The sequence below is a fragment of the Rattus norvegicus genome, chromosome 10, assembly GCF_036323735.1.
Source record: "Rattus norvegicus strain BN/NHsdMcwi chromosome 10, GRCr8, whole genome shotgun sequence".
Lineage (NCBI taxonomy): Eukaryota > Metazoa > Chordata > Mammalia > Rodentia > Muridae > Rattus > Rattus norvegicus.
The window spans coordinates 58,491,751-58,512,500 of record NC_086028.1 but is presented as its reverse complement, the minus strand read 5'-3'; the positions used below and the strand labels follow the sequence as shown (position 1 = coordinate 58,512,500).

The following is a 20,750-nucleotide window of genomic DNA, read 5'->3' as shown; positions in this document are numbered from 1 at the left end:
GTGTGTGTCTGTGTGTGTCTGTGAGTGTGTCTGTGTGTGTCTCTGTGTGTGTGTTTGTGTGTGTGTGTATGTGTGTCCGTGTGTGTGTGTGTCTGTGAGTGTGTCTTTCTTGGGCTGGGAAGTTGTTTTAAGACAACATGGTAGTTATAATCAATAGATGTCTGCAAGACAAGTCAGCAGATGAGTCCTTAGGCTGAGTAGAGATTGCACATTCAAGCACAAGGCTTCTGGGGGCAGAATTTTTATTCACGAGATTGCAGTCTTTTCTCTTCCCTTCAAGTGACTGCATGAGGCTCATCACATTACAGCAGGTATTTTTCTCTACTTCAAGTCTACTGTTCCAAATACTAGTGACACTGAATGCTACATTCTTTTTTTTTTTTTGGTTCTTTTTTCTTTTCAGAGCTGGGGACCGAACCCAGGGCCTTGCGCTTCCTAGGCAAGCGCTCTACCACTGAGCTAAATCCCCAACCCCCTGAATGCTACATTCTTAACAACATTAGAACTAGTATTTCACCAGAATCAGTGCCAGAGCCTAGTCCAATTCATACATAAGTTAGTCGTGACATGAATTATTGTAGAATAAAGCATAAAAAATTTTATTTTGAGTCATCAGCATTATTGGACAGAGCAGCATATCAGATATCCCATATATTTGTTTATAAATATAATAGCATTAGTCACATCAACAAGTGTCAAGATTAGATCATTAGCCAAATGACTGAGACTAGAGGTTAGGAATATGGGAAATTATGTTTTGAGGAAGGGCCATGCTGTGCTACCCTGGCTGGCCTGGGACTCTGTGTAGACCGGACTAGCCTCAACACCACACAGAACTGCCTGCCTCTGCTCCCAGAGCACTAGTATTAAAGATATGTACCATCGCACCCAGCCCTAGGGAAAGACTTGGTGTGGATATTAGTTCTCCTTCAGCAGTGGACTGTAACCTTTAAGAAACCTGTCTCAGAATGAAGCACAACCCACAAACATTTATGAACCCTGGTCATTCACAAGCACCATGCCATGTGCTGGCCCTGCTGCAAGGTGAAGAAGGACATGGCCTCTCCTGCACGTAGTGCAGTCTGACAGAAAGTGTACATGAAGCATGATAAGGGGCACTGGATCATGTGGACGGAACCTAGGATTTGGTGAGAGCATGGTAGCATGATCAGGGGCACTTGATCATGTGGATGGAACCTAGGATTTGGTGAGAGCATGGTAGCATGATCAGGGGCACTGGGTCATGTGGAAGGAACCTAGGATTTGGTGAGAGCATAGTAACAGAACTTAAGTGTAGAAATTTTGATTAGCAACTAACGTGTAATCTCCATAAAAGATAAGTAGAGATAGCATAGGTAAAGGGGCCAACAAGGGGAGGAAATTGTAGGCAAGAGAAACAGCAAGTGTAGAACACTGAAAGCAAGAAATTGTGACTTTTAAAGCTAGCATTGGTGTAGAGCTGCACACAGGTGCGGCACAACTCAGGTAATAAGTTGTCATTTGGGAACATAAGAAATTTGGATATTACTGAAAGTTGGGTTGAGTAAGAGAAATGTTAATAATATTAGGTCTCCCTGATTTCTGGAGACACCTCACATTAATTTACTCAAAATAAGACTTAAACATTTGGGGGGTTTTTTTGGTTTTTTTTGTTTGTTTGTTTGTTTTTTGTTTTTGGAATGGGTAGAAACAGTTTGTTTGAGACACTAGAAGAGCAACAGGAAGCCAGCAGTGGGCAGAGAGGGCAGGTAGGGACTCAACTGGATCTGGGGTTGGGAGCCTTCATCTGGAGGGGTGGCTGCCCTCCATGGGCAGCCTCCTGAATAATACCAAGGGAAGAGGTTTCGGTGGAGACACAGGCCTTCTGCTCTAGAATCTTTCAGGTTCTCTTTGCCCATTCCAGAATCCATGTGGCTTCATTCACACATGGATACACTGAACACACAGATGTACATTCATTTGAGTTAGACATCCTTGTCAATGTGGCCACTGGATTCAGTGCTGGCCCTGATACTCTTGAGATTCCAAGGAGATCTTCACCCCTTTCCTGGTTCCTCAAGTGAGGTTATAGGATTGGCTCTGGAAACAAGAGTTGCTAGTACCATTTCAACACAGCAGATATAGATGAATTTGGTACTTAGCCCTGATGCTGAGAGAGTGTGGAGGGGAACTAGACACACCCAGGAAGAGTTAAAGATACCTAGGTCCCCTAGGACCTGAAAGAAGCTGGACTTTTCTTCCTGAGCTGGAGGGATATGGAGAACACATGGGAGTGGTCAGGGTCTCAGCTGCAGCAGAGACAACAAGCTGAACAGGAGTCCAGGGCCCAGTAGTGGGACACTGGCACAAAGTCATGCCTGTGACGTAGCCAAGAGACAGTAACTACTGAAACACAAGATAGAGTTCTAAAGGTTACACAGACTTTCACGACTGGGTTTCAGAGGGCAATGTAAGTCATTGGTGTGTGTGTGTGTGTGTGTGTGTGTGTGTGTGTGTGTGTGTGTGTGATTATTAAAGTTTCAGAATCTTTAGGACCATTGATATCTAAGAGACACTAAGATATATGATCTACTTAGAGCTGCCTAAGATGGCCAGCTTTGCTGGAATTGCAGAAGGAGCTTTGGCAGCAGTAGCTATTCACGGATACTACACCAAAGTTGATATTGGTGTTTACATTGGGGCACATCTGGGAGCAGCCCTTATTCAGGGTGTAGCCAAGGCTGGCATTCCCAAAGTGGGTAGTAGCAGATAATATGATACAGTAATTGTCTGTGTCCTTGCATGCAACTGGCCACAGGCAGTTTATATTGCTCTCCTGGTTGGTGCAGGAGAATGGACTTGCACCATGTCCAGAAGGGCTGCCAGCAGCACAAGCAAGAAGATCCTCATGCTGGAAGTGGCAGACATCAGCTGAAGGTTCCCCAGACAAAGAAGCCTGCTCTGGGTGAAACGGCCCTGAAGATAATGCTGAAACCTTAGGTCCTGGAGATCACCAACAGGCTGGAGGTTTGTGATTCATGAACACATCCTTGGTAGCATCTAGCTGCCAGCCTAGTCCAGGAGTGTAGTGTGGAGGCAATGACTGTCTGATGTGGAAAGGTGAAGTGCAGGGAAAAAAATAAAACTGACAGATTTCTGAGTTGATCCAGGGCTTGCAGACATTGAATTCATCAGTTCCTAAATGACACCTTACAAAGCTGAGAGCAGAGTGGGGACACACTGGGGAAGAGCAGAGTGGGGACACACTGGGGAAGAGCAGAGTGGGATCATAGGTGTCACTTGGGTCTGCTGGACTTGACGTGCCTGTGATGTAGCCAAGAGACAGTAACTACTGAAACACAAGATAGAGTTCTAAAGGTTACATGGACTTTAACAACTGGGTTTCAGATGGAAATGTAAGCCACTGTGTGTGTGTGTGTGTGTGTGTGTGTGTGTGTGTGTGTGTGTGTGTGTGTGTGTGTGTGTGATTATTAAAGTAAAGTTTCAGAATCTTTAGAACCATTGATGTCTAAGAGACACTAAGATAAATGATCTACTTAGAGCTGCCTAGGATGGCCATGTAAAACAAGAAACTAAAGTATTTTGATCTCAGAAGCAAATGGCTAAATGTATTTAGGAAATGACATGATAAAGAACCATATAAAAAGGTTAAAAAGAGGTCATCAGTGATTGCCAAGATCATAAATTTATAATTATGGTTATGAGATCAAATAGTTTAAAATGAATAATAGACAAAGAGCCTAGAAATCTGCTTACTATTATTTATATTCCCAAGGATCTATGTCATTTTTCTCTAGAGGTGCAGGAAAAAGATTATGACAGAAGAGAACCAAACTGTGATCTCCCAGTTCCTTCTCCTGGGCCTGCCCATCCCCTCAGAGCACCAGCACGTGTTCTACGCCCTGTTCCTGTCCATGTACCTCACCACTGTCCTGGGGAACCTCATCATCATCATCCTCATTCACCTGGACTCCCATCTCCACACACCCATGTACTTGTTTCTCAGCAACTTGTCCTTCTCTGATCTCTGCTTTTCCTCTGTTACGATGCCCAAGTTGTTGCAGAACATGCAGAGCCAAGTTCCATCCATCCCCTTTGCAGGCTGCCTGACACAATTATACTTTTACCTGTATTTTGCAGACCTTGAGAGCTTCCTGCTTGTGGCCATGGCCTATGACCGCTATGTGGCCATCTGCTTCCCCCTTCATTACATGAGCATCATGAGCCCCAAGCTCTGTGTGAGTCTGGTGGTGCTGTCCTGGGTGCTGACCACCTTCCATGCCATGCTGCACACCCTGCTCATGGCCAGATTGTCATTCTGTGCGGACAATATGATCCCCCACTTTTTCTGTGATATATCTCCTTTATTGAAACTGTCCTGCTCTGACACGCATGTTAATGAGTTGGTGATATTTGTCATGGGAGGGCTTGTTATTGTCATTCCATTTGTGCTCATCATTGTATCTTATGCACGAGTTGTCGCCTCCATTCTTAAAGTCCCTTCTGTCCGAGGCATCCACAAGATCTTCTCCACCTGCGGCTCCCATCTGTCTGTGGTGTCACTGTTCTATGGGACAATCATTGGTCTCTACTTATGTCCGTCAGCTAATAACTCTACTGTGAAGGAGACTGTCATGGCCATGATGTACACAGTGGTGACCCCCATGCTGAACCCCTTCATCTACAGCCTGAGGAACAGAGACATGAAAGAGGCACTGATAAGAGTCCTTTGTAAAAAGAAAATTACCTTCTGTCTATGATAGTTGCACTTGATAATTTTCAAATTTTTCACTCAATAGACTGTACTAACTTGGTGATATTATATCAGATTTTCTCATTGCCATTTGAGATTCTTTTTTTTTTTTTTTTGGATGTAATAAGCAAAGGTGAGGTTTATTACGGAGATCTATTACGGGGATCTCCGGGTCGACATGTATCCTGTGCAGGAGACAGAGGTGTCAACCCGAAAGCTCAAAAGATAGGGGTTTATATAGGGAAGGCTAGGGGGGTTGGCGCGGTTACACACAATTGGCTAATTTCTGGCGCGGCTATAAGTGATTGGCTCATTTAAACATGGCAGTGAGATTACAGCACAGCAGGAGAGTATGTATTGACTGGACCGTACAGGATTTTAGAAGCTAGGGGCGTATCAGGGTTTGAAGGACTCTGACTAAGCTGGGGGAGGAGCCTTTCTGCCAGATGGTTTGGGTCAGTCCTGATAACTCGGGCTGGTTCCTACATTCCTTTTCTTTATCTTTATGGTCTGTTAGTCCTAGCGGCAGGGCGGGGCTGCCTGGACTTGCTTTTCACAGTGTTTAGCCCTGAGTTTGTGAATTTTGAAACTTACTCTTTTAACTTCATATTTTTAAACCTTAAATCTGTATAATTTTCCTTTCATTGCCCTCTTCTTCTACTAAGTAATGCTAATCTTAGAATTTTGATATCAAGTCTCATATTTGGTCTCACCAGTTGTCCTAACTGACTGGTACTGTTGTCTCAGAACCATCAATCACACAGCACCCACTCGATTTTTAACAAAAGCAATTAACCTGTTTGTCATGCAGGGTCCAAAAACTAAAACCAATAAAATTATTAGTAATGGCCCAGCCATATAGCAGAGAGTAGGGTAGTCATCCAGGGAGACCGAGTGAACCAAGACTCAAACCACCCTTGTTGAGCGTCTCTATCTTTTTGTAGGAGTCAAACCTATTAACTAGTTTCTTTAACACACATGGACCTATAATCAGAAGCAGAAGCAAAACTAAGAAGGGTCCCATAAGGGAAGATATCAGAGTAGTCATCCAAGGAGATCTACTAAACGAGCTCTCGAACCATCCCTGATGCACTTCTCTGTCTGTCTTTTGTCTAACCTTTCTCTTAAGTTTATTCATGGAGTCTTTAATTACTCCTGAGTGGTCTGCATAGAAGCAACATTCTTCTTTAAGAGTAGCACACAGACTCCTTTAAGGAATATCAGGTCTAATCTTCTCCTATTCTGAAGGACTACCTCTGAGAGGGAGGTTAGGTATTCTTGGAGGTCAGCTAAAAAGCCTTTCACTCTTTATATCTGAGTCAATGGCAGTTCTGAATTCTCTATAAGCCTTGCATTGCAGGGCAACGGCAGATGTCCTTGTGCTGCCCTTGCAGCACCTAGATAGCCTTAAGTAATTCTCAACTCTTTTTTTTTTTTGTCTTACTAAGTCTTTAGCATCAGGATTCCAATCTGGACACTATCTAAACCTACACACCAAGGTCATGACTAGCTTTTAGAACTTCTAAACTTATACAGATTGTGATCCCTGAGGCACAGTCCCAAGAAGTGTTAGGAGTACTAACATATGCAATGTTACATCATTTGTAATAGAAATCAAGCCTATCTCTATACCTATCTCGATGGAACCCAGGGCAAACATGCTGAGTGTCCCTCTAGGTCTCAGCTCTCAGCCCCAACAGCTAGTACATGGCTGGTGAGGGCTGAGAATTGATGGCTGTCAGGGTGGACAGCAGCACCAGGTATGGTCCTTTCCAGTGAGGTTCGAGTATCTGGGTTCGGTGCCATCGTATGTAGCCGAGTCTCCGACCTGGAACTGATGAGATGTCTTGGGGGTCCCCGGGGCATAGGCTGCTGCCAGCTGTGACCAGACTTCTTTCTGTATCACCTGTAGGTCTTGTAGCCTGGCATACAAATCATTATTACTATGACATGTTGGTTTAGTAACATCATCTAATACAGTCAGAGGAGCTGAGGCCCCATATAAGATCTCAAAGGGGGTAAGGCTGAATCTGGAAGAGGTATTTCTTGCTCTGAAGAGAGCAAGAAGGAAGGAGTGCCACCCAGTCTGCGCCAGTCTCCATGGTCAATTTGGTCAGGGTCTCTTTTAGAGTTTTATTTATTTACTCTATCTGTCCTGAACTTTGAGGTCTGTAAATACAATGTAATTTCCAATCGACCTCTAAATACTTGGCCACACCCTGGCTTACCTTGGCAACGAAAGTAGGGCCGTTGTCTGACCAGATTACCTTGGGCATTCCAGACCTGGGGAAGATTTCTTCCAGTATCTTCTTGATGATTGTAGAGGCCGTCTCTCATTTGGTGAGGAAAGCTTCTATCTATTCCTGAATAAGTATCTACAAGCACTAGGAGATACTTGTGATCATATTTTTCTGGTTTTATCTCAGTGAAGTTCACTTCGACTTTTCACTAAACTCTCTAGGTCTCTTTGCCCTGTTTGCTTGCTAAGCATTCACTTATTGACATACCTTATACTTTTTACTGCCTCTCTGGCTAAAATCTTAAAGTCTATTACATACACTTAACTACTTGGACAAACTTTTTATCTCCTAAATGAGTCCACTTCTGTATTTGGCAAAGTGAGTCTTTTCTTTGTTCTCTGAGGAATATAGTTTTCCCTCAAGTGTGCCATTGTCTTTTTTTCATTTAGGCAATTTGGGCCTTTTCTTCTGTTGTACATTCTAAGTGAGGCCATCCCTTAGTCCAATCCCAGTTCCCAGTGGCTGTCTCTTGCAGGCCTGTAACCAGGATAGGCTCCTGCATAGCCATTTCCCAAGCCACTTTATCTGCTTTGTTACTGCCCCATGCCACTGAATCTCTTCCGTCCTGATATCCTGAGCAATGAATAGTACTCACAGTTGTTGGCTTCACCAGGGCATCCAAGAGATGGCAAAGACATCTGTGGTGCTGATGTGCTGGGGGGTTGAGGTTCAGCCATCCCAGATGACATTGTGTTGTCCAGCATGGCAGCACCCACTTATCTCTGACCTTCATGAAGAGAACTGTTCCCGTCTGTAGACAAGGTAGCCTCGGCTTTCAGCAGGGGTCAATCAACCAGTCGCAGAGGTCTTTCCTCCACCCATGGGCTTCTGCCAGTGCTTGACATTCATGTTGCAGTGGCTCCAGGTCAGGATTGGGCAGCAAGGTGACCAGATTGTCCCCAACCAGTGGAAAATCTAGTCCATGGCAGCTGACCAGTGGTCCCATCTTTTGGGACATTCTATTCAAAGGCAAAACATCAGCCACTCTATCATAGTTTAAGTCCTGGATTGGGTGATAATTGTTAGTGCCCGGATGGCAAGAACAGTGTGTTCCAGGCAGAACAGCACTAAGCCACACATCTCTCAGCATCAGGTACTGATGCACTGAGACAGGTCTTAAGTTCCACATACACAGTTTGCAGATATGCATACACATGACCGCACTCAGCCATTTCAGCCCACGCAAGCCATTTTGGAAAGCAAATTTCTCATGAGCAAGGGCAGTCAGGGATGACCATGAAGTAGTGGGTTACCCGGCCCACGCCAAGGTCCACTGTTCTTCGGGTAGTCCATAAGTATTGTTTGTTGTCAGTAGCCCCCTGTACTCAAGGTCTTTGGATATTGGCCCACTGGGGGGGGGGCATAGGAGCACAGAGCATTGGGTTCCTGTATCCACAAAACAACTGGGCGGGCTTCCCTTCTATCTCTGTGCATAGCCAGCACTCTAGGACCAAGAGGCTCTCCAGTGGCCCCTCTTGTTCTTTCTTGGGCAGTCCCTGACACAGTGTCCTTTTTCTTTGCATTAGGCACACTGATCTTTAGCCAGGAATTCTCTTCTGTTGCCAGGTACTATCTTCCTAGGCTCCCTAACTACTGTGGCCTGTATATGTTCCTCTCTTGTCTTTTATCTCTCTTTAGCTCTCTAGCTTCCTCTTCTTTTTGTCTCTTTTAGCTTCCTGCTCTTTTTACCTTCTTTTCTCTTTCAACCTTACTTTCTCTACAACTTATACTAACTCTCAGCAACTTAGCTTAACCCTTCAAATTTCTGTAACTTTCTCTTCATATCCTTTCCTTATCTTAGCCAGATTGGTGGGGCATTTTCCAGCCCCTAGGAGACCCACCCTTGGAGCCTGGGGCAGACCCAGAGCACTCCCTACCTTCACGGGTATTGAAGTCAAAGGTCAGGAGTGAGGGCCTTCCATCCATGTCTGGAACATTCTTTCTGGCCTCTAGTAGGATTCTGTCTTTCCTCAGTGGTAAAGAAGACCTGTAACAGTTACTAACAAGCATCTCAAGTGGGATGGTGAGAAAACAAGAAGGGAATCTAGAGAATAGAGGTCCACTGAAGAGGACAAATAGCATTTAGTCACACAGCTAAACCAGGAGGCCTTTTTTGGACAAAAAGGCCATTGTAAAAATAAACACAAGCTTTGTCTATGAAACAGAAAGGCGAGCAGAGGGGCAGCCTATCTGTTACCGGATGTCTCTCTGGACTTAGATTTTCCCTTAAGGAGTACCTCTCTTCAGTGTCAGCTTGGTGGCTTTGCCTCTCAAGTGAACCAGCCTCCAAATGACACTAGGCTTCTAGTAACAACTAATAATAAAAGGATGGAGAGATGGTTAGAACCTGGGTGCTAGATACTAAGCAGCTGACAAAAGAATTGTAACCAGTTCACCTGGGGCTTTCAGGACTTTAGTAGCAGTCCTTTACCAAACTGTCTCAGTGGGCTAAAGGCCCATGGAAAAGAAAACATTAATCCTGACCTTGGCCACCGCCAAAGCCTGAATTCTAAATTTTGACTGGCAAAACAAAGTTCTTCACAGTTGGTTGTAGATTCTTTTTGAAACTATTGTAGGGGCTTCTCTGCCCCCCAACCTGGGGCATCTCTCCTTGGGGAGGAGGCTCAAGAGAGAAAGATAAAACTCCTGGCAGAAAACAATTTCTCTCAAGCAAATTATTTTCAACTTTTAACTTAAGCACCAAGAGGGCCAAGTAAAACTCTTTGACGAACAAAGCAAACAGTTTCATGATTTCAAATACAGTCATCAGTCCAAGATTTTAAACACAGTCGTCTGTCCAAAGTCCAAAAACGAAACAAAAGCCAAAAAAAAAAACCACAAACAAACACTCGACAATACCACAGAAAACAAACCAGACAAAGACCAAGACAAAGCATCTTATAACCAATTTCCACAGATGCCTGGTACCTTCAGTACCTGGCCCAAACTGCAGCTTAACCGTAGCTGCTTCTGGGTTGAGATGGACCATCTGATTCTACCTACCAACAGAATTCCAGAGTGTCCTCTTGCCCTAACATCCGCCCAATGGTCCACCATCAAACACAAAGGGGTTATCACAGTCTGCCCCATGGCAAAGAAAAAGAACACCAAACGCAGAAACAGAATACAGACAACAGACACTAACAAGTCCAAGCACACTTGTCCGCACCTATACTTAAATAGGCAGACGAATGCGACCTCCAACGGAGTGGGATTTTTCGTCCGCTCCTGCCTAGGTAAAAGGAGCACTCCGTCTCCTTTGTTCCAGAAAACCACAGTCAGGTCCTCCTGACTGCCCACAGCCGGGCTCTCCCGACTGTTCTCCACCCGTGGAACGTCTTCCAGGGGCTGCAGCTTGCTGACTCTGGGCATCCACCCTTCCGCAGCCAGAGGATCCTTACAAATTGCAAAGGCAGCTGCACAGAGTGGGATTCCACATCCACTCTCCTCTCCTACAGAGTGGGATTCCACATCCACTCTTAGGAGGCAACACTGAGTGGGATTCCACATCCACTCTTAGGAGGCAACACTGAGTGGGATTCCACATCCACTCTCTTAACACAGACTGGTACTGAGACACACACGAACACACGGCGGAACCAAAACAGAGACAGACACAGACTGACAAATGCGGCGCCGCTCACACAGAAACACTCAGGAAAACATCCAACTCACCTCCAAGGGGTCTTCGGAGTCTGGGGTAGTCTCGAAGATCCCGGACGAGCCCCCAAATGAAAGATCCTAGCTCGAGTCTCAGGATGGTGCGCCCCAGGAAACACTGATCCCGGATGAGCCCCCAAATGAAAGATCCTAGCTCGAGTCTCAGGATGGTGCGCCCCAGGAAACACTGATCCCGGATGAGCCCCCAAATGAAAGATCCCCGAAGAGAGACCCTTTCTAAAGTCGCGGGAAATCGCGGACCCCAGACACACAGAGACCATTTTGGATGTAATAAGCAAAGGCGAGGTTTATTACGAAGATCTATTACGGGGATCTCCGGGTCGACACGTATCCCATGCAGGAGACAGAGGTGTCGACCGCCATTTGAGAGTTTATCAAGGCATAGAACAACCATTGTTCAACATGTAAAGAGTAGTCTCTGTAGTTGAAGACAGAAATTATGTTTGAGAACATGGCTGTTTTTCTATTTTGCTTCTGCTGGGTGACCCTAAAAAAGCATATATTAGAGCTACTATTTTAGTGACCTCCATTTCTTACATCTTAAGTGGCCCCAGAATTTTATGTTTATCCTGAGTTCTGCTTTAAATTGTCCTCCAAAATCCTAAGTCAATGATAACATCCAAGTTTCTCATCCTTCCATCTTCTAATGTCTTCTATGTGCTATTTCTGAATAAATCTTGGATTTTATTCATTCTTAAATTTTTTAACCTTTATTATTATTTTGTGTATGTGGCTCTCTTGCCTGCATATATATGTGTGCACTGTCCATGCAGTGTTAATGAAGGACAGGAGAGCATATGATCTCCTGGGCCTGGAGTTGCAAATTTTTGTAAACCATCATGTGTGTGCTGGAAATGAAACGTGGGTCTTCTGGAAGAGCAGCTAGTACTCTTACCCTGAGCCATTTCTCCAGTCCCTTTTTCTTTGTATTAATTACCACATACCTGTTTTGTTTTCATGTATATTTTGTTTTTTCTCAACTCTTCTGATCATAAACAAAATTTATTTTTATTTTTATTTTATATAACATGTTTTAATTATATTTTAGCCATCTCCTAATTCCTCCCAGATCCAATACACCTCCTTACCCTCTCAACACAATTTTATGTCCCCCTTTTATACACACACACATATATAACAAAAAAAAACAAAATTCAAAACAACTAAAAGGGAAGAAAATCTATAAAATAAAAAATACCAAAACATAGCCAAAAGCACAGGCACACAACAACAACAACAAAAACAACAACAAAAACAACAACAAAAACAACAACAATGGAGTCTCCTTTGGGTTGGTCAACTACTACTGGGCATGGGGCTTACCTGGGAATATGGTTGATATACCCAGTGACACTCCACTGGAGAAAACTGATTTCCCTTTCCCGACAGGTATCAATTGCAAGTAGCTTCTTGGATAGGGGTGGGACTTTGTGTCCATTTTCCCTTCTCGGTACTGTGATTTTGTCTGGTTTGAATCTGGGGGAGGGGAATATTGTTCATGCTGCCACAGTCTCTGTGCATCAATCCTGTTGTGTCTGGAAGATGCTGTTTCCATGGAGACATGCACAACCTATAGCTTTTGCAATCTTTGCTGTTTGGGATACCTTGATATTGTGTTTCTAAATGAAATTTAATATTTTTCCAGTTTCTATGGAGAATTCCACTAGAATTTGATGGGTGTCGCATTGAGTCTACAGATTGCTTTTGATAAGATGGCCACGGTCATGAGATTAATCCTACGAGTCCATGAGCATTGGAGGGATCTCCATCTTTTGGTATCCTCGGTTCCTTTTTTCAGTGTCTTAACATTTTCATTGTACAAGTCTTTCTGAGGATATCTTACTCCATTGACCTATCTTGTCTACATCAAATGTTCTCATCATTCATTCCTCTTTTAAATGTATTAGCATATCAATGTTCTCTCCTTACTCTAAAAGAATCTCTTTCAAATACCCACAGAATATATAGTGTTGGTGCAGAGTATGAGATTCCAAAACAAGCATACGCTGTGTAATGATCGAGTCAGCATTGCTGCTGTACCCTTTATCTCGGGCGTTTAGCATCTTTGTATAGGTAACATTCAAATACCTCTCTTCCAGTCATTTTAAAATAAGCAATGAATTCTTGCCAACAGTATTACTCCAACCGTGCTATGCAGCATCTGAAAGGCTCCCACTTACCCAGCTGCACGCCTGTACCTACTCACCATCTCCTTACATCCCTCCTTCCCCACACTCTTCATGGCATCTGGTAACCACTGTATTAATCTACTCCTGTGAGGCCACTGTCCATCTCCTTTATTATAATATATATATTCTGCTATGTTCCTTAAATTCAACCTTGTTTCTAGTTATAAGAAGTCCTGTTTGTGTTTATTACTTATTCTTATTTGTTAGCATAACATTTTCTTTTTCACTTTTTATTTTCCTTTATTTTTAGCATAAATGATGTATTTTGAAGATAATTCTACTAGAGCAGCAATGGTGGAAAAATGAGGTAAGGAACAGACAAAAGGAGATGGGAGTGTTCTTGCTTACAATAGAATGCCAAGGATCAACTGTCATGAAGACTGGTGTTGCCAGCCCATCACGGAAGGCCAATATTGAAATAACAAGAGCGCTACGTCTGAGGATAATTGTTCCAAGAATGGGGAAACTTTCTCTGGTTTTCCACAAGGAAGAGTTACTCAGTGAAGAAACCATACCACCCTAGACAGAGTAGAGAAATGAACATTACCTGTGAAGGGGGAAAGGATTTCATGGGTCTCTCAGAGTTACCGGCTTAATTAAGACCAAGCATCACATCTAAGGACGTTCAGTAAGGTTTAACATTGAGGAATACTATGCAGGCACAAGGCACCAAACACTTCAAAGATGTCAAAGTCATACAAGATATCTGAGGACTTTGAGAACGTTCCAGATTAAAGGCAGGTAAAAGTTAAATCTACATGTAAATACTGATCTTAGCGTCAATTCTGTACTGAAAAGTGAAAATTTAATACTAAAGGTATTCGCTCTATTTATAAAATTACAAAATGGTAGCCAATTAGAAAGTATTGCATCAATGTTAACCCAGCAAAGCAATAGTCATACTACAGACTTATAAAAAAAAAATCCCTATTTCCAGGAAGTGTACACTAAGTCCTGTGAGAAAAGCAAATGAGGGAGAATGTGACCAATAGATGAAATTACTATAATTAGTATAAAATTGGATAAAATTGTTCTTTATACTAATATATCCTGAAACTTTCTGTAAACTGAACATTTTGCAAATTTTTCAATTTAATTTCCCACAAACAATTTTGAAGACATCGCCTTCTTTAATGCTTATAGCAAGTTTTTGTTCTTTTTGGTTTGGTTTGGTTTGGTTTGGTTTGGCTTTGGCTTTGGTTTAGTTTGGTTAATATTGGTTATTTCTCTTTTGATAAAGAAAAGTGGTATCTTAATAGGCACTTAACTTGTTACTTAATGAGGCTGAAATATGGCCATATATCATGTTTTTCTTGCCATAAATCTTTTTTTAGTTTCAATATATCATTTACTTAAGACGATAGCCTCAATTGAGCTATTTTGAATAGTAACTATAACGAACAAAATCTTCAACATTCTCATAAAAAATTCACAAAGAGATATCTATAGGCTGATTCCTTAAGTAAACTTAATAATGTTGAAGGTGCAACTTAATAAGTTAGATCGCTCTACAAGTGGTCAAACTATATAAGCCCAGGGGAGAACCCGACCCCTGTGTTCACTGCATTTTAATTACCACGCACTACTGGAGATTGCCACTAGGTGGCAGTAGTGCTAGGCACTGTAGTTTTATCGGCCCTACCAAGTACTAATTGCAGGAACCTAGCAGGCTTTTGCAAAGTACCATGCTAGATTTTACCTCCTCTTAGCTTTAAAACAGCTACTAGTATTTTAATCAGAACAAGATTCCTTTTTGAAAAGTACTTCAAAGTGTAACTGAATTATTACTGGGACAAACATCAAGTGCATATTAAAATTTTTAAAACATTGGAGTCCCATAACACGCAGTTTACGGCTTGCCTCACAAACTTCTATCTGCCCAGTCAGCATCTCACTCTACCTTTACAGATTCCCCCAATGAAATGCACTATATTTCATCCAACAGTTTAACCTCAAATCTGCATTTTCCTGTAGCTGGATCAGTCATCTCTGAGAAGTCTCCCAACTTAAAAATCAGGCCTGAAATTAAGAGGTGGTCGCCCATGCCTCTCTCTCACGTCCTCTAGCACTTTCATCCTCTAGCACTTTAAGTAGACAAAGACACTTAATACTTTTAAACAATTACAGCAAACGATTGGAAGACAGCTTAGTAAAATCTATCTCAGCAAACTAAAATCACCCGAAATTTCATACATTAAGCAGACTAAGAAGGATCAGGAGACTTTAGGCAAATATAGCTATTTTCGACTAATAGCGATTTTGACTTAAGCAAACATTTTTTTTTTTCTGACTGGGGATTTTCTTTTTGAGACTAAGCAGCTGTGCATCCCTGAGTCTTTGTGTGTCACACTTACCTGGGGCATATTTTCCAACATCTGTATGTAGAATGAGATTCAGACTTAGCATCTTCTGTTTTCTACAATAAAATATCACTTACCCAAAGATGTGTATGAGCTGATCGTGAGTTCTCGGGACACGTGACTACCCTCTCCTGCTGTAGTCTGTCGTTTTCTGTCTCTGCCTCTTGCTCCCAGATTCTTATTCCCTGGATGACCTAAGTCTCTCATTCGGACCTTGCGCCCTGCCTGAACCAAAGTACTTTCCACCCTACTGCTACTTCCTACTCGCCTACCTATCCTGACAGAAACCCGATTCCAACAGCCCCCAAACCCGCATGTGTTGTATCACTAGAAATGGGTCCTCAGAAGGGTGAGGGTGTTCGTTTTCTGAATCTTTACTTTCTGTCTTACAGCTCATTGGTTCCTACTGACGAGTTGCCCTAACTCAGCCCAGTTCTCTCGCCATTTCATTTGTCCATTCGCATCACGCTAAGCCATTTCAATAAATTCTTCTTTGTAGGGGATGCTGCTTTTGACCTTACACTCCCTGGACTTTCCCTCCAATGTTCTATTTCCAAAGCACAATTCAGGGTTCTCATTGACCTGGAAGTTTTTCTTTTTTTCTTTTTTCTTTTTTTCTTTTCTTTTCTTTTCTTTCTTTCTTTTTTCTTTTTTCTTTTTTTTTTTTTTTTTTTTGGATATTTTATGTATTTACATTTCAACTGTTATCCCCTTCCCCAGTTTCTGGCTTTCCCTCCCGAAGCCCCCTATTCCATCCCCACTCCCCTTGCTTCTGTGAGGGCCTTCCCTCTCCTACCTACCTTCCTGCCGGGCACTCCTCTACACTGAGGCATCGAGCCTTCACAGGACCAAGGGCCTCTCCTTCTACTGACACCAGAGAATGCCATCCTCTGCTACATATGCAGCTGGAGTCATGTGTACTCTTGGGTTGGTGATTTAGCCCCTGGGAGCTGGGGGGGGGGGGTCTCCTTGGTTGATATTGTTGTTCTTCCTATGAGGCTCCTTCAGTCCTTACTCTAACTCTTCCATTGGAGTCCCTGAGCTCAGTCCAATGACAGAGTGTGAGCATCCACCTCTGTATTTGTCAGGCTCTGGCAGAGCCTCTCCAAAGACATGATCCTGTCAGCAAGCACTTCATGACATTGCAATAGTATCTGGGTTTGGTGACTGTATATGGGATGCATCCGCAGGTGGGGCAGGCTCTGGATGGTCTTTCAATCTCTGCTCCACACTTTGTCCCCTTATCTCCTTTAAACAGGAGCCATTCTGGGTTAAAAATGTGGAGATGAGTGGGTGGCCCCATCCCCCAACTGGGAGACTTACCTAACCTCTGGATTTGGTCTCTACAAGTTCTCCCTCCCCTTTGTTAGGCATTTCATCTAATCTCATCCCTGTTGGGTCCTGGGAGCCTCTTGCTTTCCTGGCATCCAGGACTTGCTGGTGGCTACCCCCAGATCCCCCTCCCCATTGTTACTCACCTCTGTTCAAATTCCTGACCCTCTGTATATCATCCTCGTCTCCCCCATACCTGATCCTGCCCCACCTTTTCACCCTCCTCCTCTTTTCTTCCTCCCAAGTCCCTCCCACCCTCTACCTCCTGTGAGTATTTTGTTCCCCCTTCTAAGAACTAAAGCATCCACATTTTGGTCTTCCTTCTTCTTGAGCTTCATACGATCTGTGAATTTTATCCTGGGTATTCCGAGCTTTGAGGCTAATATCCACTTATCAGTGAGTGCATACCATGTGTGTTCTTTTGTAACTGAGTTACCTCACTCAGGATGATGTTTTCTAGTTCCAACAATTTGTCTAAGAATTTCATAAAGTCATTGTTTTTTATGGCTGAGTAGTACTCCACTGTGTAAATGTACCACATTTTCTGTATCTATTCCTCTGTTGAAGGACATCTGGGTTCTTTCCAGCTTCTGCTTACCATAAATAAGGCTGCTATGAACATAGTAGAGCATGTGTTCTTGTTATATGTAGAAGCATCTTTTGGGTATTTGCCCAAGAGAGGTATAGCTGGGTCCTCAGGTAGTACTATGTACAATTTTATGAGGAAATGCCAGACTGATTTCCAGAGTGGTTGTACCAGCTTGCAGTCCCACCAACAATGGAGGAGTGTTCCTTTCTCCACGTCCTCACCAGCATCTTCTGTCACCTGAGCTTTTGATCTTAGCCACTCTGACTGGGGTGAGGTGGAATCTCAGGATTGTTTTGATTTGCATTTCCCTAATGACTAAGGATGCGTAAGATTTACATATCAGTAATTTTTACATCAAATATAAGTTTTTCTACCATTCTGAGTTTTTAGTGATTGAGATCTCACTTTTAATTACCTCCTTAGTTGTATTGCATTGAGTTATTGTTTTAAAAATATTTTTAAAAAGTGTACAGCCACTCCTGAAATCAATCTGGCAGTTCCTCAGAAAATTGGAAATAGTTCCACCTGAAGACCCAGCTATACCACTCTTGGGCATATACCCAAAAGATGCCCCACCGTACCACAAGGACACATGCTCCACAATGTCCACAGCATCCTTATTTGTAATAGCCAGAAGCTGGACACAACCCAGATGTCCTCAATCAAAGAAAGGATACAGAAAATGTGATTCATTTACACAAAAGAATACTATTCAGCTATTAAGAATGAGGACATCATGAATTTTGCAGGCAAATGGAAGGAACTAGAAAATATCGTCCTGAATGAGGTAACTCAGACCCAAAAGGACATGCATGGTGTATACTCACTGATAAGTGGATATTAACCAAAAAGTACAGAACACCTAGGATACAACCGACAGACAGTACGAAGTGTAACAAGCAGGAAGGCCCAAGTGAAGATGCCTCAATTTCACTTAGAAGGGGGAAGGAAATAATCATGGGAGGCAGAGAGAGAGGGACTTGGATGGGAGAGGAGAAGAGGATCAGATAAGTGGGGAGGGGACAGGAGAGAAGCCCAGAGGGCCAAGAGAATGAATGGAAATAAGCAGCCTCTGGGAGTGGGAAGTGGGGGGATCCTCTAGACAGTGCCAGAAACCCTGGAGGTGAGACACTCTCAGGACTCACTGGGGGTGACCTTAGCCAAAATGCCCAGCACTGGGGAAAAAGAACTTGAAGAGTCCACCTCCAGTAGATAGGGCCTCAAGTGGAAGGACAGGGTTACTAACCCACAGAATTCCTGACCCAGAATTGTCCCTGTCTAAAAGAACTGCAGGAACAAAAATGGAGAAGAGACTGAAGGAAAGGCCAACCAATGACTGTCCCAACTTGGGATTCATCTCATGGGGGAGCCTGGCAAGGCCATCCTCAGAGAGAGGCCCTACCAGCAGCTGACTGAGACAGAAGCAGATACTTACATCCAATCATTGAAATGAAGTCGGGGACCCCTATGGAGGAATTAAGGGAAGGATTGAAGAAGCTGAAAGGGAGACCTACCCCATAGGAAGAGCAGCAATGTCATCTAATCCAGACCCTAGGGAACTCCCAGAGACTGAGCCACCAACCAGAAACATGCATGGGCTGGTCTGAGGCCTCTGGCACATATATAGAAGGCCTGGTCTGGCCTCAGTGGGAGAAGATGTGCTTAATCTTCAAGAGACTTGAGGCCCTCTGTAAGGGGGAGGCTTTGTCAGGGGTTGGGGGAGAGCACCCTCTTAGAGAAAAGGGGCAGGAGGAATGGGATGAGGCACTATGGGAGGGGAGACTGAGGAGGAACAACAACTGGAATGTAAAGTGTCCATTATTGCACAAATATCTTTTGTTAATTTAGTCTTTTTTCTGTTCCTTGTGAGGTTTTTTGTTGTATTGTGTTGTATCCTAATGCACAGTAACAATAACTATTAAAAAAGACAACAAACAAAATTGAATGAATCAAGATTCGAACATTAGGAAATTACATACATGCAGTTAGGATTTAAAATGGTCTTTATAAATCATTAAGTAATCAAAAGTAATGAAAATTTACTCCTTTAATGTATTCTAAGAATTCTATTGTCCTAGCTTTTTTGGCTGTATGTGTACTGTTGCAAAACCAGCATGAGATTGAAAATATATGTCATTAATCCATCGTATTCAAAGCGAATCTATTATCTTATTCTCAAATTCACTTCTTTTTATATAACATCAGTTCCTCAAATCAGACCACATTTCAGTCACTCATATGTGCTCAAATGTCAATCATGTTGTCTTTGACTCATTCAAGAAAAATGTTAGTTCATGTTGTAAAGTACCAGTCCAACTTTGCTCTTTTCATGTGGCTATGAATCTTAATCTATTTTTAATATATGTATACATTCAAATATCACACATATGCACACAGAAGTATACAGTTTCTATAGTGGACCACGCATAGTGGGCCATGAGAATTGAGAAGTAGAATGTAGAGCAAAGAGCAAAGGTAGGTGGATAAAGAAGAGCTCCATTCCTTAGAGCTTCAGTAAAGCCAGAGAGTTAAAGGGGGGACAGGAGGGGATCTGGACTGCAGCAATGTGAACTATTATAGAAGAATGAAATGATGGTTTGAATGCCATCACTTAAGAGGCAACAATAAGAAAGTAAATGGACCAAATTTGGAGACTTAAACAATGATATTCATGCAGCTAAGATTAAATAATGAATGGCAAAGGCTTTTTCAGCATCTAATGAGATGATTGTGTGGTTTTTCTTTTTTCTTTCAGTTGGTTTATATAGGGGATTACATTGATGAATTTCCGTATATTGAACGATCCCTGCATTCCTGGAATGAAGCCTACTTAAGTATGGTGAATGATTATTCTTATTTGTTCTTGGAATCAGTTTGCAAGAATTTTATTGAGCATTTTTGCATCAGAATTCATGAGAAAAATTGGTCTGAAGTTCTCTTTCTTTATTGGGTCTTCGTGTGGTTTATGTATTAGTGTAACTGACTTCATAGAATGTATTAGATAGTATTCCTTCTGTTTCTATTTTATGAAATACTTTGAGAAGTATTGGTATTAGGTCTTCTTTGTAGGTCTGATAGAATTCTGCACTAAAACTTCAGCTATTAAAAACAATGACTTCTCGAGGATGGGCAGAAGGAGGTATGGTTGCGGAGGGGGAACACAGAGAAGAAGGGGGGATGGGATAGGGGGTTTATGGCTAGGAAACTGAGAAAGGAAATAACATTTGAAATGTAAATAAAAAGTATACACACACACAAAAAAAGAATGATGTGGAAGAGCCCAGCTCTCTATGGGCAGTGCCAACACAGGCAGGTGATTCTGGATGACATAGAAAATCAGGCTGAGCAAACCATAAGAGAGCAAGCCAGTAAGCAGTACTGCCTCATGACCTTGTACCAGTTTCTGCCTTCAGGCTTCCTCCTTGAGTTCCTGCCCTGGCTTTCCTCACTGATGGAATGTGACTTGAGAGTTGAAAGCTAAAATAAACCCTTTTCTCCCTCCCAACCCACCCCCCAAAATGAATTCATGAAATTTGCAGGCAAATG

The 20,750-nt window shown here is 42.8% G+C and overlaps 1 protein-coding gene, 1 long non-coding RNA gene and 1 pseudogene across 3 annotated transcripts; 2 read left to right on the top strand and 1 right to left on the bottom strand.

Annotated features, from left to right (window-relative positions):
* Nucleotides 1-1,382: 1,382 nt before the first annotated feature.
* On the bottom strand, nt 1,383-15,921 carry Ly6e-ps1 (lymphocyte antigen 6 family member E, pseudogene 1; annotated as a pseudogene).
* Nucleotides 1,917-20,188, top strand: LOC103693362 (uncharacterized). 2 transcript variants are annotated; one of them, XR_010055415.1, is made up of 4 exons: nt 1,917-2,059; nt 2,829-3,006; nt 13,174-13,230; nt 19,960-20,188. It is a non-coding gene; the product is annotated as an uncharacterized LOC103693362 (long non-coding RNA). The 2 variants fall into 2 exon arrangements; XR_594775.4 differs by having other exon boundaries at nt 1,917-2,449.
* Nucleotides 3,816-4,760, top strand: Or1e18 (olfactory receptor family 1 subfamily E member 18). Its single transcript, NM_001000724.1, has one exon. It carries the CDS (start codon nt 3,816-3,818, stop codon nt 4,758-4,760), a length of 945 nt encoding a protein of 314 aa, NP_001000724.1.
* Nucleotides 20,189-20,750: the final 562 nt, after the last annotated feature.

Bases quoted from the DNA above. Each gene is read 5' to 3' on its own strand.
- Or1e18 (NM_001000724.1), top strand. From the start codon at position 3,816: ATGACAGAAGAGAACCAAACTGTGATCTCCCAGTTCCTTCTCCTGGGC.